The sequence below is a fragment of the Aotus nancymaae genome, unplaced genomic scaffold (genome assembly GCF_030222135.1).
Source record: "Aotus nancymaae isolate 86718 unplaced genomic scaffold, 86718_ANA_hifiasm-v0.15.2.pri h1tg000040l, whole genome shotgun sequence".
Classification (NCBI taxonomy): domain Eukaryota; kingdom Metazoa; phylum Chordata; class Mammalia; order Primates; family Aotidae; genus Aotus; species Aotus nancymaae.
The window spans coordinates 19,251,419-19,268,157 of NW_026988454.1; the positions used below are offsets into that span (position 1 = coordinate 19,251,419).

The following is a 16,739-nucleotide window of genomic DNA, read 5'->3' on the forward strand; positions in this document are numbered from 1 at the left end:
CAAGGCATTAGGAAAGGCAAGGAATACCAATAGGAGGAAGCTGGCATTTCCTGAATTTATGACGGTTATCATCTAGAAGTCTAAGGGTAGGGAAAGCCCCAAGAGAAGTACAGAAATATAATTAATGTTAAAGTCAATCATGATAAATGCATGAGAAAACATAAGATATAGGAATTCCAATGCGGGAGGACTCATCTCTGGGTAGGGAAACTGAGGCACACTTCCATGAGGGGAAGAGTACCTGCCATGGGTAGAGGGGCATTTCCACGTGCCTACAGGAGTCTAGTCCAGTGTTTAGGTGGTCCTGGGGCCCTACTTCTCCCACCCACCCCAGCCCAACCTTAGATGCCCTCCTATCTAGGCAAAGAAGAGCTCAGCTGATGTTGCTGCCTTTATAAACAGCATGTGACACCAATCAACAAGAGCTTCCCAGCCCTCCTCTTCCCCAAGCTTGATTTCATAATCTCTCCAACATGCCTGATCTCCCTCCATGATCCAAAAAGTGAGGCACTGAAAGTCCCTCCCTACCTTGGGGGCAGTGCACTGACCCTGGCTGAGTACGTTCAAGATTTTCCTAACAGTGAGGTCTGAGCGGGGACCGGCCACGGCAGAGGCCTTTTGGTCACAGTGATCAGGTTAATGTGTTATTCTTCGTGTTTACAAAAAAATTAGTCTCACAGTTCAAATAAGTTAGAGTTACTTAAAAGTGTGTTTATGAGTTGCTAGAAGTAACAGTAGAAAATATGAAACACATTGTGGGTAATTATTTTTTTCTTTTATCACAAAGGAGTCAGGGGAGGACTCAGCTGTTTGGGAAGAAATATTTTGCTCATTAGCTGGTGACATCATTGCCCTCTGAAATTAGGAGATTTTTGTTAGCATATGGAAAAAAAAGATGAGATTCCATTCTTTTCCCAGAGGAGCAGTGGAACACTGAAATAATCTCTCTGGCAGTTTCAAAATTAACTAGTTGTTGCCAGATTTGAAGAAAGAGACAGAGGAGGAGGAGGGGGCGGCGGAAGAGGAGAAGATAATTACATGATAGTTTTATTTGGAAAAAGTATGTGAGAATTTGAGGTAATATTACCATTCCCTAGGGGCAAAGGCTTGTCAGCACTTAATTCACTTAAGAAACTGCTTTAAAATTTAACCATAAAACCAAAGGAGCAGCAAATGGATGTTACGTTCACAATCAACTGTAATCTACACCTTAAACTCATGCACTTGGAATTGTTTTTAATCGCCCCCATGAGGAGAAGGGAGAAAATCCAACATCTCAGGAGTCCTACAGCCAGATCTAGGGAGACTTAGAACAAAAGTGAACACCCACCCCCCCACCCCCAATTCTGCAGGTTGCCACAGAGCAGAGAATGTCTTTCCTTCTCCTGAAGGGTCAGGGGAGAGAGTGGTAAGTGGAGGAAAGAGGACTGGCTTCTCCTACACTCTGTAAATATTTGGAAGACATTTCTGCCTGGGGCTTTGTCACCCTGATCATAGGCCAGAGAAACCTGTTGTTTCAAATAAAATAACTGAGTTAGGAAACAGTGTTGGGAAGGTAATCTACAGCTCTACAGGTCCCCCCGTTCAGAGTGGGGTCATGTTATCCAAACACACTAAAGACTAAAGCAAAACACCAAACCCACTCACTCCCAAGGGCATCTGATTCTCACATGCCATGGAAAAAGGATGATTCAGAACAGGACTGCCAAGTAGGGCAATTACATATGCGTTTAAGGCGCTAGTTTCTGGATCTGATGAAAGTGTTCATCCCAGAAGTAGTAAGTCTCCTAAGGGATTGGGTGGTGTTTGCAAAGTCACATTACTTATATGGCATCTTAGACTGAATGACTCATGTATCAGGCATGATGACTTCTCAGGGCTGCCAAACAACCTTGTCTAGGCAAATGGCAATGTAGAAATACAGAGAACTGATGGGGCCAAATGGCAATGGAGGGAAGGTGGGACCACCAAGACCATTCCTCCAAGCCAAACTCATGCCACCAGGTCAGTGGTCATCTGTCTAAGCTGGAGGTGGGAGAGTCCAATGTTACCTTCTAGACTGACGATCTACAACCTTAACATTATTCTTCTTTTGTTTGCAGAATAAATAAGTAAATTTACTTCAAGTTCCAAATTGAAGAAATATAGACTGAATACCTACCTTCAGAGAGGAATTATTTAGAGCTAAAAAGGTTGTTTGAGGTCATCCAACTGGCAAAACTATCAGGTCATGAACTCTGCTGAACACTGAACCACAGAATATTCTTCTTACAACAACTAACAAAATGAGCAAAAGCCCCCCAAAAAGAAAAAAAAAAAAACAAAAAACTAGCAAAAATTTAGCACCAAGAGCAACCAAACAAAGAAAGCTACGTAATCTAATGTACTAAACTCCATGACCAAGTTAAGAACAAATTTCTGAAGCCCACTGAAAAAGGCTCACAACTTCTACAAAAGCCAGGCTGGCAAAAATCCAGAGAGTCCTTTAGTGTAAACCCAAATCTGGAAGGAAGCTGTGTGACCTCTTTATCTTTTTCTGATCTAAGATCAATGGAAATGCCTACAGAAGAGCAATGAGTGAAAAAACAGAAAGTCAAGTGAGGCTGTTCTTGACTGAAAGACAGCCTCTAAAATTATAAAAATGAATTAAAGGCAGACTGGCTATATTCCATCAATTACCCCAGCTATGAACCAGCTGGCATAAATTATGATACAGCACATTTAACACAGTTTTAACAGAGAAAAGGCAGAGTCCAGGTATCTCAATGAAGACCACATTCCATCACATACCATGGCCAGGCTGTAGCAACAACAAACATAAACAGACCACAAAACAAAGCCCTCAACTGTATCTTGAAAGGAGGAAAAAAAAAACAACTATTGTCAGATAGCATGGTAAACAAGTCAAAACATAATGTTCAATATCAGCACAAACAGAGAATGTGATCAGAGCCACTCAAACAGGAACAAGGTGGGAAAAAAATGCATGACAACGATACAAACGAACTATGGCAAGGAGGGGGAAAAAGAAGAAGCATAGATAAAAACAAAAAGCCAATCTTTTGAGCTCATCACTTCATCAAGAGAAAATATAACTCAAGGAACAGGAAGAAATTCCTAATAGTTGCTTTCCTCTATAAAATAATTTAATAAGAATACTAATTCTGTTAAATGAGACTTCAAAGACAAGATGAAAAACATAAATGATATGAATTTAAAGTTTGCAGAAATAAGGAAACGACCTATTACAGAGCCAATTTATAAATAAAAATAAACAAAGAATAGAATCTATACCCTCGAAGTCAAAATACTGATACAGAGAAATGCTTCAGATTACTCGACCCGATTTTCTCATATGACTCAAGTTCTCAGATTTACCCAGCTCTTCATCTAGACCTTTGACTTTGCTGCTCCCTCTCCTGCCACACATTTCTCCTTCTGGAAAACTCTTCCTCAGCGTCAACCACCTTATCTGGGAAGGTTTCCCAGATCCTCCTTGCTGGGGCTTGCTGGACTTTCTGTGTGCCCCTATTATAATAGGCAGGAAAATCTCAATGAAGTTCACAGTCATGCCATTCATTAGTCTGGCTCCTTTTCTCAAACCCAAGCTCCTTGTGTAGAGGGACTGGCACATAATGGGCACCCAACAAATGTTTTCACATAAATAAATGAAAGAATGCTCAAGGTGGCATGCTTTCAACCTATACTCTGGGTCAAATGCACAGTGTAAGAAGTGATTTGCATCCTTTTAGAAACTAATTGTGCAATACTATTAGCATAATACTAATAATAAATAGTAGAGTGAACACTGGAAAGCTAGGAGTTGTGCTGTGGTACAAAGAGGGAGATGAATCGGATAGAGAGGAGAATAAAAGGATATTTTTATAGAAATTGTACTGTAGAAAAATTTGGTTATGTTAAAATATTGCTTTCCAAATGATTTTTCTGATGACTGACTATTGTCCTAAGAATTTTGATACAGTGGGTAATTCTGAGAACATTCAAATAGACTCAAAACAAGTGATGGGCAACCTATGATTTTAATAAGCCAGCTTAGGTTGGAGATGGCCCACAGTCTACCTTCTACTTACGAACAACAATAGGGCCTGGGTATCTTCCCAACCCATCCATTAAATAAGAACTGGCACTAGGGCAAACGATTTAACAAGGAATTGACATGTAATGAATCAATAATATTGAACAAGCAATGGAAATCCTCTTATCTCCACCTTCCCCAGGGTTGTTCTCAAGAGCAAAAACAGAAACTGGTATTGAAAATTGAAATGCCAGTCTCTAAACCAAATTAGATTACAAATATCTGTACTGAAATACAATCAGCTAGCAGGGGAAATGTGGCATCACCTCTTTGGTATTTATGTATTAGGTTGGACAAAAGAAATTACCACTTTTATAGATCAAAAGCTGTCTAGTATCTTCAGTTCCACAGGTTCAACCAAATGAAAGAAACAACTGACCAAATTGTATCCACAAGCTACTTTTTAAAAATAGGTACCCTCAGATTATGTAGTACCTGGATATTTTGTCATTATTTGTTTTATTAATGTGGCCCTTGATGTATTTTTCTTTCTTTTTTTTTAGACAGGGACTTGCTTTGTCACCCTGAGTGCAGTAGCATGAACACAGCTCACTACAGCCTCGTTCAGGCAACCTTCCCGCCTCAGCGCCCCCAAGTAGCTAGGACTACAGGTGCATACTACCATGCCCAGCTAAGTTTATTTCGTTTTCGTTTTTTCTGGGGGTAGAGATGCAGTTTCACCATGTTGCCCAGGCTGCTCAAGAACTCCTGAGCTCAGACAATCTGCCCACCTTGGCCTCCCAAAACGCTGGGATTACAGGTATGAGCCACCAAGCCTGGCCAGCCCCTGATATGTCGAGGAAGGCCTCCAGGCAGCAAGCACCCTCAACTTCCTGCAGCTGTAGAAATCAGTAAGTATAAAGATGTACCTGGTTAGTTCCCAAAGACAAAAAGCCAAATGGGCTTACCATGAGCATGCCCTCGGAGATAACAGGTATGGAACACACACCCACACGCTCCATGAGACCACGTCATCAGTGCTGTCAGGCCCCAGATTATTTCAGTGCAATTAACCACTTACTCTTCACAGACAGTACTTCTAAGTTCAAACATGCTTACTAAAACCATACCAGACCCACCCTTAAACCCACTTATGCAATAATACCTTCTAAAATAGAAAACAAATTGGTTACGTGTTTGGTAAAAGTGTAACCAAGTAAGCATGCACTTTTACATTAGCTTGTTCCGACAATTCTAGCCTATCTGCTGATACATGAACATAAGCCATTACTACCATGTTAATGGCATGTGCAAAAATAGCACTTTTATGGGAAGTCAAGTATTTTAAGAATGGCAGTTGACGGGAAGGGCAGAAGATCTTCACATTAAGTAACAAAGAGCTGAAGAGGCTGGCCACAGATGCAGAGCAAATAGGTGGCAGATTTGGATCTGAGCCCAAGGTCTGACTCAAGTCTGAGCTTAACCAGTCTCCTCTCCTGCCCACGTTGGGCGAAAGCCTGGTTTCCAGGGACTAGTAGAGGCAACAGCTTCCTTCTTGCGTAACTTTGTGGAAACATGGGGATATGAAGGGACTCAACAAATATATGCCTGAAACTTTGGCCCCTGTCCCAGGTAGAAGACTGGGAATGGGAGAGCAGAAGAGAAGAAGTGACAAGAAGCCACCTAAGCAATGGCACCTGGGCAGCTTATAGCCAGTTGGAACAAAATGGGTATTTCTCAAAACATCTTACTGTGTCTATTTTTCCAGTGGTTTGATTTTTCCTTTAGTCTCACCCTAAGCTGCAGATTAAAGGAATCGTTACTTTGATTCTTTTAATAAGAATTTTAATGTATTCCTATTTTACTATCATCAGTTTCAGAATCATGGTTTTATTAAAATACAGAGTAGTATTTCCTCCTATAATCTCCTACCCAGCCAAATAAAATGAAAATTTATAAGAATTATCCATAAAAATCAGAATAATCATATGAGGGTCTCAAACACATTAAAAGACTAAGATCAGTATGCATTATTTTACTTTTTTAAAAAATTTTTTACTTTTTTTTTTTTTGAGACAGGGTCTCGCTCTGTCACCTAGGCTGGAGTGCAGTGGTCTAATCATAGCTCGCTGCAGACTCAGCCTCTTGGATCAAGGAATCCTCCCAACTCAGCCTCTTGAGTAGCTGGGACTACAGACATGTGCCACTATGCCCAGCTAACTTTTTTATTTTTCATAGAGCCCATGCTGATAGTGAACTCCTGGCCTCCAAGTGATCCTCCTGCCTCGGCATCTCAAAGTGCTGGGATTACAGGCATGGGCCATCGCACCCAGCCATTAAAAATTAATTTTAACATAGTTACATGTAGAAAGATTTCTGAAAAGGGTTCATCTACACAGGTAATACTGCATGCATGGTATACAGAATTGCTGATACCTGTCCCAAGAATACGGGGCATAAACACCTTCTGATAAATTATTGCTATGCCTTGTTTCTTCTTTCTCCTGGTCATATTACAAGTCAAACAAGTAAACTCTTCTTCTGTGAGAAATAAAGAACTGAAGAACATAACCAAGCACTTTATGTGTAAGCCCAGCTAAGAAATCATTGGAGCTTCAATAAGCAGACCCATTTTCTAGCTGTAAACCAAAAAGCATCTTGCCAATTAGGACCCTTTTAAATTTAAACCCACACACTTAAGAATTATGAAAAGATCCCTTAGGAAAAGAGAAGCAGTGGAAAAAAAAAGTAAACACCATTAAAAAGCAAAATGCTTATTCAGAAAGAAAGTTATTTTTATACTTGGAATCTATCCTCTCTTAAACTTCCTTAACAACAACAAAAAAACTTCACGCCTGTAATCCCAGTACTTTGGGAGGCTGAGGCAGGCAGATCACCTGAGGTCAGGAGTTTGAGACCAGCCTGGCCGAAATGGTGAAACCCTGTCTCTACTAAAAAATCCAAAAAAAAAAAAAAAAAAAAAAATTAGTCAGGCATGGTGGCGGGTGCCTGTAATCCCAGCTACTCCAGAGGCTGAGGCAGGAGAACTGCTTGAACCCCAGAGGTGGAGGTTGCAGTGAGCTGAGATCATACCACTGCACTCCAGCCTGGGTGACAGAGCGAGACTCGTTCTCAAAAAATAAATCAATAAATAAGTAATTACAAGAAGAGAAAGCCAGTAGAAATAAAATCCACCATTTTCTTTGGGATAGTTTCATTGTACCTATAACGCCAATTCAAGTACTATAGCATGTGTCACTCTTCACACAATTTATGCATCCAGTAAATATTCACTGCCATCCAAGACAGCGAAACTATAAAAATCACACACATTTTTGAGATTGCTGGGAATATTTATTTATTTATTTATTTATTTTTAGTTTTTGAGATGGAATCTCGTTCTGTCACCAGGCTGGAGTGCAGTGGTGCAATCTTGGCTCACTGTAACCTCCACTTCCCAGGTTCAAGCAATTCTCCTGCCTCAGCCCCCTGAGTAGCTGGGACTAGAGGTGCACGCCACCACGCCTGGCTAATTTTTGTATTTTAGTAGAGACGGTGTTTCAACATGTTGGCCAGGATGGTCTGGATCTCTTGACCTCATGATCCACCCACCTCAGCCTCCCAAAGTGCTGGGACTACAGGCGTGAGCCACCGCGCCTGGCGGATTGCTGGAAATATTTACAGGTGGGAGAAGATTTTGTAAATTCATCATATGCTACCATTAAAGAAATCTTCTTTGCAGTCAGACTTTTCCATATGATGAAGCTAATGATATTGGTTTATATGTTAACACCTTTGAAATATAAAAATAAAACTTCTGGTAAACTTTAACCTATTGATAGTATCTAAAAGTTACTCTAGTTTAAAAAAAAAAATTCAAAATAAACACAGCAAGAATAGTCAATCTTTAAAATTTCAAGTTGAGCTCAGAATAGCAGATTCTAAAAAAGAGGACAGTGGTTATACAAGTAGAAGGACGCTGTCACTCTGCTCCAGAAAGCAGTGAAATCACAACTGCTCAGGGCGCCTTAGGAGTGTGTGTGCTGTTCTCACACCATATTCTGTATAAAGGGATTACATTGTTAGCCTTTTCTTTTGTCATAATGGAAATTAAGCCATTCACCATAAGAACCACTTAAAAGGGATTTCTGCAGGTACTCTGGCTTTCAGCACATCAGAATTGTTCTTAATAAATTATCTTTCAGAATGTTCTATTTCAACAAGGGCTATGAAAACCTTTCCTTCCAAAACCTCAAACCTGAATCCTCTGGCTTGAAAACAATGTCTGTTATTGAGGCAGGTAAAAGGACACTGAAAACTCTAAGTAAAACCTGGTCATTGGAGAGAGACATGTTTATGGTTTACAATTTTAGAAAGTCTCAAAAAGATTTAAAAGGTGCCAACTGAAAGATCTTATAATCTGTGGATATTTTAGTTGAGAACCTGGAAGTCCTCAATCAAGGAAACACTGAAAATAGCTCCATGGCACTCTGTCTCTGTGGCCCAAAGTTTTGGACACAGTTCAATCACATGGCTCTCCGTACCTCAAACCAAGTTAGTGACAAAAACGGCCCTATGATCGAATGGAGGGCTATGAAGAGGTGCACACATGGAGGTAAGCTGGTGTTACAAGGCCACAGTTACAACATTCTTTACACAAATATTTCCCAACTCTAAAACTCCCTAAATGCAAAAGTGATCAATGACGAAACGATGACTTGCTTTACTCACTTCACAATAACAGGTCCCTAGAGATGCTTCATTCTGGTGACGAGCTCCAGCTACAGAAACGCAATTCCAACTTTTCCTGGAACACGTTTTTGTATGAAGTGAAGCAACTGAGCGGTAAAGATGACTCTGGCCGATCTTGTGCTTTGTCATCATGGTTGTTGCTTTCATTTTTCTTCATGCTTTTTACATATTTTTAAAACATTTTAAGTAAGATTACAATCAAATGATCTTTCATTTCATTTGGAAAGATCTTTCACTGCAAACATTTTTATTAATATTCAAGTACCAGGTACAGATCACTAACTCTTACCCACCAGCTTTCTAAAAATAGAATTTGCTAAAACTTATGTTAGTAAAAAACTAGAAAATCCGGTAAGACAGAGATTATAATTTCTTCAAATATCTTCTTAACTAGAAAGTAAACTGAACCTTCAGCACAAAGCTGATAGCATAAAATGAGAATTCTGACAATCGTTCCCCCCTCACAGGAGGCAAAGGAAAAAATAAACTCACCAAGCTAAATTAAAATGAAAAATAATAAATAAATGTGCAGACATTTCCTAAGAAATTGAGCTAAGCTCTCAACCAAAAATCTCTCTTAAAACTTTTAGCACTCCCAACAGAAGTTTATTATTAATGGAAAACAGCACAAAACAGATTCTTCTCTGGCAGAGAGAAAGCTATTTTTCACTTCCCCTGGTAACTATCTTTAGCACTTTACACTCTTGGAAACTAGGAATGTGCATATGGATTTATTATGAGGCAACACGCGATTATCTAATTTCAGCGACGGGGGTAGGGAAGCCTGTGAAATCAATGCAAATGAAATCCTAAGGCATGACAGGCATCAATATAGGCATTGAGGTCTGGTGACAAAGGCCTTATGATCCCTAAAACTTTCATGGCCTGGGCATTCCTGACTGGAGCCAGTGGGCTATTCACATCTCCGTACTCTGGAAAGGAATCGATAGAAAACAGAAACGCCCCAGCCCCTGCACAAAAGGTATCCAAAGCGCCTATTCCCTATGGTGGCTGAATTCTGAAATTAACTGCTCTGCAATAGAGGCAAATCTAAAATAATGAGAATGAATATATTGGATGGGGTTTCTGGCCAACTCTTCATAAAAATGCAAAACAGGCTAAAGCCAGAGTAAGAGAGGCAAGGGTCATATATATATACCTTAGGACTACGATCAAGGTCAAGCAAATTTCAGTGGTGATGGTGGTGGGTTGCAGTTCTGAACAGCATGACCGGAGGTGGGCATGGGTGTTGGCAGACAGTCAGCTAGCAAAATACAAAGGTTAATGAACTGCTTCAGAAAACGCACTGCTGAGTAGCCTATCATCACCTACGCCTCTCAGCCAAAAGAGAAGTCACTCTTGAGAACTTCTGGAAAATTATGCTCTGAGAGGAAGAAGCATATGGTATTTCTGGCCCTAGGTCTAACTAAGACAGGCTGAATTTATTTGCGAGGCATCTATGAAGAAACAATTTGGTAAGAAGTGAGTAATATAAATGTGTACATGGCATCTCAAAGCTGTGTGCACACACATGAATGTGATTTTATTTATTTATATTTTATGAGATGGAGTCTTGCTCTATTGCCCAGGCTGGAGTGCAGTCCTGTGATCTCACTCCCTGCAACCTCTGCCTCCTGGGTTCAAATGATTCTCCTGCCTCGGCCTTCCAAGTAGCTGTGACTACAGGCGCATGCCACCATGTCCAGCTAATTTTTTTTTTTTTTTGTATTTTTATAGCGATGGGGTTTCACCATGTTGGCCAGGCTGGTCTCAAACTCCTGACCTCAGGTAATCCGCCAGCCTCGGCCTCCCAAAGTGCTGCAATTACAGGCATGAGCCACTGTGCCCGGCCACATGGCTGTGATTTTAACCTCTGCTCTAAAGCATTAACTGCCAGAACAGGGCCTGTCTCTTTCTCCTTTACTTTTATAACCCAAATATCTAACACAATGCTTGCTATATACCAAGGGCTCCATAAATGCCTCCCAGATGAACAGAGAAATGCTGAAGAGAATGAAATGTTCCAACTATTAAGAAGAAGCCAATTCACTCTCACAACTTCTATCTAGGTAATGGTTCTGACCAGCCCTCTGAAAGGGGTCTCATAAACCAATGCTTAATAATGCCTTCTTAGCAGCTTGTTCTAAATGCTTGATAATACCCAACTTACATTAACTTCTTCCTAAACAAAACAAGTTTCTCTCTTTGAAGTCTAAATGTGTGAGGTTTTACTACAGTTCTGTTTCTCTGAATGCTCAAAGTCTTCTAACCTCTCCCTCGACTCAGATGCTATTAATCAGGGCAGTATACAGTGGGTCTTATACTAAGGGACCCAGTAGGGACAACTGGCTCTTTGTTTTCTTCCCCATGTTGGGTTTGAATCAGTCCTGAGTTACTGTACTTATTCCTCATGATCCTTTAGGTTCATGATTTACATTCATATTACGTTAGACTTTAGGACTTGAGGATTAGAGCACATTGAAAACAGAGGACATGGCTCTATTGATTACCTCATCATCCCAAGACACACTGCCGGCTGGCCTATGACACATTTATTATTATAAATGGTAACGTCTCAGTCTCTTTCACACAAAAGTAAACCAGGCAGGGCTTTCAAATTCATAATCCTTTGATTTTTAGCTGCAATGGAAATCTGGTGCTTGATTCAGGAAATCAAGGAGATGTTAGGAGGATTATATTCATTTCTGATAAACCATCATTTGTTGTTCAGATGCAAAGAAAGGTAAAAACTGAATCTGTAGTTGCAAGACATAAATTATGGTCTTAAAGCAACCAGGAAGAATGAATGTTCAGGCTGGGCACGGTGGTTCATGCCTGTAATCCCAGCACTTTGGGAGGTCGAGGCGGGTGAATCACCTGAGGTCAGGGGTTCAAAATCAGCCTGACCAACATGGCAAAACCCCATCTCTACTAAAAATAGAAAAAACAGCCAGGCATGGTAGCGCATGCCTGTAATTCCAGCTACTCGGGACACTGAGGCAGGATAATTGCTTGAACCCAGGAGGCAGATGTTGCAGTGAGCTGAGATCATGCCACTGCACTTCAGACCTGGTGACAGAATGAGACTCCGTCTCAACAACAACAACAAAAAATTTATGTTCAAATACAATGTTCTTAAATATTTCTATAGGAGCTGGACATTGGAGAGACAAAGAATACAGTCTTTCTTGCCCAAGGAGGTAACTACTTCCAAGGACGCTGAAATATGTGCAATCAATTTCAAAATTCCAGGATAACTGCTTAGCTTTAATCTATAAAGCCAGTTTAACAAAAGCACATAATAGGAAGCAATAAATACGCTTGAGGATGGGAAGGAAGGTTTCACAGATGAAAAGACAGTTGGACTCCACCTTGAGAAACTTACAGATTTTTCACCAGGAAAAATCTGAAGGAAAACATTTTAGGTAAAGAAAATTATGTGAGTTAAAGTACAGAAGAATGAAAAGTACAAGGTTTGTTCCATGATGCATATGGGGTTCAGTATGTCTGGTGTAGAGGGTACTGGGTGTGGAGATAGAATATGAGATTTAAGAAACTGATTAAAGCCAGATCACATAGAATCTTAAATGTGCCAAAAAGTTTGGAATTTATCTTATAGATATGGAAAACCATTAGGCTGTTCAAAACATAATTGCAAGAAAAGAGGGATGTTTTAGAAAGATGACTGTTGTATGGAACATAGATAGGAAAAGACAAGAGGCTGAAGACAGGGAGATGGAGTTGTTTCCAAATTTTAAGGATGAAATATCCTAAAAACAAAACACAACAACTACCTAATACATGAAAAGAGGTAATTCCTTCTGTTTCTGCTCCACACAATATGAGGATGATACCTTAAAATGTCTACATGAGGCGGGGAGCTGTGCTCATGCCTATAATCCCAGCACTTTGGGAGGCCATGGCAGGCAGACCATGAGGTCAGGAGTTTGAGAACAGCCTGGCCAAGATGGCAAAACCCCATCTCTACTAAAAAATACAAAAATTAACCAGGCATGGGGGCGCGTGCCTTTAGTCCTAGCTACTCGAGAGGCTAAGGCAGGAGAATTGCTAGAACCCGGGAGGCAGAGGATGCAGTGAGCCGAGATCACGCCACTGCACTCCAGTCTGGGTGACAGAGCAAGACTCCATCTCAAAAGAAAAAAAAATAAGTCTATATGAAATTCTGAAGCCTTCATTCCTATCATCCCAGTGGAACTTGTAGAATAAGATGCACTGTTTTGGTCATTGAAACAGTGTGAATAATACAAGGTATGCAAATTGAAACAGTGTGAATAATACAAGATATGCAAATTGCAAATGAAAAAGTTAAATTATCTCCTTTTTTTGACAGATGACATGATCTTGGTTTTTGGGTTTTTTTGTTTTGTTTTTTTCAGACAGAATGGAGTGCAGTGATACGATCACAGCTCACTGCAGCCTTGGCCTTCTGGGTTCATGCAATCTTCCCACCTTAGCCTCCTGAGGACATGATTTATATACAGAAAACCCTGAGACTATACACACACGCGCACACACACACACACACACGGCCTATATAGCTAATAAATTCAGCAAAGTGACAGGATAGAAAATCAATGCATGAAAATCTACTGCATTTTTATACACTAGCAATGAACAGTTTGAAAAAAATTAAGAAAACATTGTCATTTACAATAACATCAGAAAGAATATTTAGAAATAAACTTAAGGAAGCAAGACTTGTATACTGAAAACTGCAAAACTGCTGAAATTAAAGAAGACATAAATAAATGGAAAGATACCCCATGTTCATTGACTGAAAGATTTCATACAGTTAAAATAATATTACCCAAATCAATCTAAAGAGTCAATGTAATCCCTATCAAAATTCCAAAGATATATTTTTTTAAAAATAGAAAAACTCAAACTAAGATTAATGTGGAATCGCAAGGAAACTTTAAATAGCCAAAACAATCTTAAAAAACAAGAACAAAATTCAAGGTGTCATATTTCCTAATTTCAAAACTTACTATAAAGCTATGGTAATCAAAACAGCACGGTATTAGCAAAATGACAGAGATAGTCCAATGGAATAAAATAGAGAGCTGGAAATACATCATCACATATATGATCAATTAATTTTCAATAACTATGCCATGACCATAAAATGAGGAAAGGATATTCTTTTCAACAAATGGTTCTGGGAAAACTGGATATTCACATGCAAATAAATGAAGTTGGACCCATACATTTCATCATATACATACATTAACTCAAAAGAGATTAAAAACCTAAACTTAAAGGCTAAAACTACGAAACCCTCAGAAAAAAACAGAGGGAAACATCTTTATGATATTAGATTTGGCAATGATTTTTTGGATATGACACCAAAAGCACGGGCAACAAAAAAACAAATTGACACACTGGATTTTAAAATTTAAAAGTGAGTGCGTTAAGGACACTATCTTAATTAAAAGGCAACCCACAGAGTAGGAAGAAATATTTACAAACTGTGTATCTGATAAGGAATTAATATCCAGAAAATAGAAAGAACTCCTGCAACCTAACAACAGCAGCGCAACAACAGAGCTGAAGACCAGGCAAAAGACTTAGACGTTTCTACAAAGCTGTTACACGAATGGCCAGTGAATATATAAAAGACGCTTGAGGGAAATGCAAAGCAAAGTCATGATGAGATACCATTTCAAACCATTAGGATAATTATCATCAAAAAAGAGGACAATAACAGGTGTTGATGAGGAAGTAAAGAATTTGGAACCTTTGTGCATTATTGGCAGGAAGATAAAATGATACAGCTACTGTGAAAAAAAATATGGCATTTCCTCAAAAAGGTAAATATGGAATTATTATATGATCCAGAAATTCTGCCCCTAGGTATGTGCTAGGTATATGCAAAAGATTTGAAAGCAGAGACTCAGAGAAACTTGTATACTAGTGTTAACAGTAGCATTGTTCATAATGGCTAAGAGCTGGAAGCAACCTAAGTGTCCATTAACAGATGAGTGGATAAACAAAATATGGTATATACATATAGTGGAATATTATTCATCCATAAAAAGGAATGAAGTTCTGATATACGCTGCAGCATGGATGAACTTTGAAAGAATTATGCTAGGTGAAATAAACCAGACACACAAATATTGTATAATGCCACTTATATGAGCTCCTGAGAGTAGACAAATTCACAGAGACAGAAAATAGGATGGTGGTTGCTGGGGCAGGGTGTGTGTGGAGGTGTGAGGCAGGGTGTGTGTGGAGGTGTGGGGCAGGGTGTGTGTGGAGGTGTGGGGCAGGGTGTGTGTGGAGGTGTGAGGCAGGGGCGTAGGGCAAGTTATTGTTTAATCGGAACAGAGTTTCTGTTTGAAATGGTGAAAACTTCTGGAAGTGGATTATGATGCTGGTTGCACAGCAATGTGAACTTAATGATCAATATCATTAACAGTATCAGTATCGCCAAACACTTTAAAATAGTTGATATGGTAAATGTCATGTTATGATACTTTACTGCAATAAAATAAATAAAAAACAAAACCCCAGCACAATAACACTATTTTGACTGTAACTGAGTCTCTGTCAGGTAGAGAAAATAAGCAACCTATATAGACACCTCTTTGCAGACCCAGTTGTGAGCTGGAAGCTGTGAAAAGAAATCCAGGCCGGGCACGGTGGCTCAAGGTTGTAATCCCAGCACTTTGGGAGGCTGAGGCGGGCCGATTACAAGGCCAAGAGATCGAGACCACCCTGGCCAACATTGTAAAACCCCGTCTCTACTGAAAATACAAAAATTAGCTGGGCATGGTGGTGTGCGCCTGTAGTCCCAGCTACTCGGGAGGCTGAGGCAGAAGAATTGCTTGAATCCGAGAGGCGGAGGTTGCAGTAAGCTGAGATTGTGCCACTGCACTCCAGCCTGGCACCTGGCGACAGAGTGAGACTCTGTCTCAAAAAAAAAAAAAGAAAAAAAGAAGAAATCCAAATGCTGAAATGGTGAAGACTGTCCCTTGTCGGCGCAGGTGATCAAGATGTCAAAGAAAGTCATGGTAAACTTACATTGCAGTTTGACGAGCCATCAAATGTTGAGTAAGAACCATCTGGCCAGTCGGCAGGGTCCAGAGCTGCCGACTGCCGGTGCTGGGCCTCATATTCCTTCAGCTGCAACAAGAAGAAATGGAATACTGAAGTGGAAATAATGGCCAGACACTGGCCAGACCTTTTACAAGGAAACGACTCAAATAATACATCTAGGTTCCTGGTTGAAAATCTTGTGCTCAAGCAGCAGAGATCACTTTGGGCACCTTCTTCATGCCAGTATTGATAACTAAGCGTCAGCCAAAGACACCTTTCCCAAAACCAAGAGGAAGGTAAGGACCCTGTCCGTTGGGTTTTCATCTAAGTCAAATCAACAGGCACAATGGACTCTTGGTATCCTGTGTTCCAGAAAGAATCTTCACTTTCCCCCTCCAACATCAAAACTTAATGTTTCTTCAGCTTGATTATACAGAAATTGTCTGTAGTTTGGCCTCTGAATTACCTTCCCAAGTCTGTAAGTCAAAAACATGCATGTCCTTTTTAGGAAGAGAAAATGATAAGACTATAGACATTTTAGTGAAACAGGGTCAAACCCTGAAACAAATATATATATATATATATATATATATATTTGTTGTTGTTTTTGTTGAGACAGGGCCTCACTCTGTCACCCAGGCTGCAGTGCAGTGGTACAAACATGGCTCACGCAGACTTGACCTTCCGGGCTCAAGCGATCCTCCCACCTCAGCATCCTGGGTAGCTGGGGCTACAGGCATGCACCACCATGCCCACCTAATTTTTGTTATCTTTTTGCAGAGATGGAGTTTTGCCATGTTGGCCAGGCTGGTCTCAAACTCCTGAGCTCAAGTGATCTACCCTCTCAGCCTTCCAAAATGCCAAGGTTACAGGTGTGAGCCACCACACC

The 16,739-nt window shown here is 40.1% G+C and overlaps 1 protein-coding gene across 3 annotated transcripts in view; it reads right to left on the minus strand.

Moving 5' to 3' along the window:
• Window positions 1-16,739, minus strand: part of SASH1 (SAM and SH3 domain containing 1) — a 278,424-nt gene that overhangs the window by 48,354 nt on the left and 213,331 nt on the right. For all 3 annotated transcript variants that reach the window (XM_064360587.1, XM_064360589.1, XM_064360588.1), the window contains exon 8: window positions 15,836-15,937. In XM_064360587.1, the coding sequence (XP_064216657.1) occupies window positions 15,836-15,937 (102 nt within the window). The remainder of the gene's footprint in view (window positions 1-15,835; window positions 15,938-16,739) is intronic.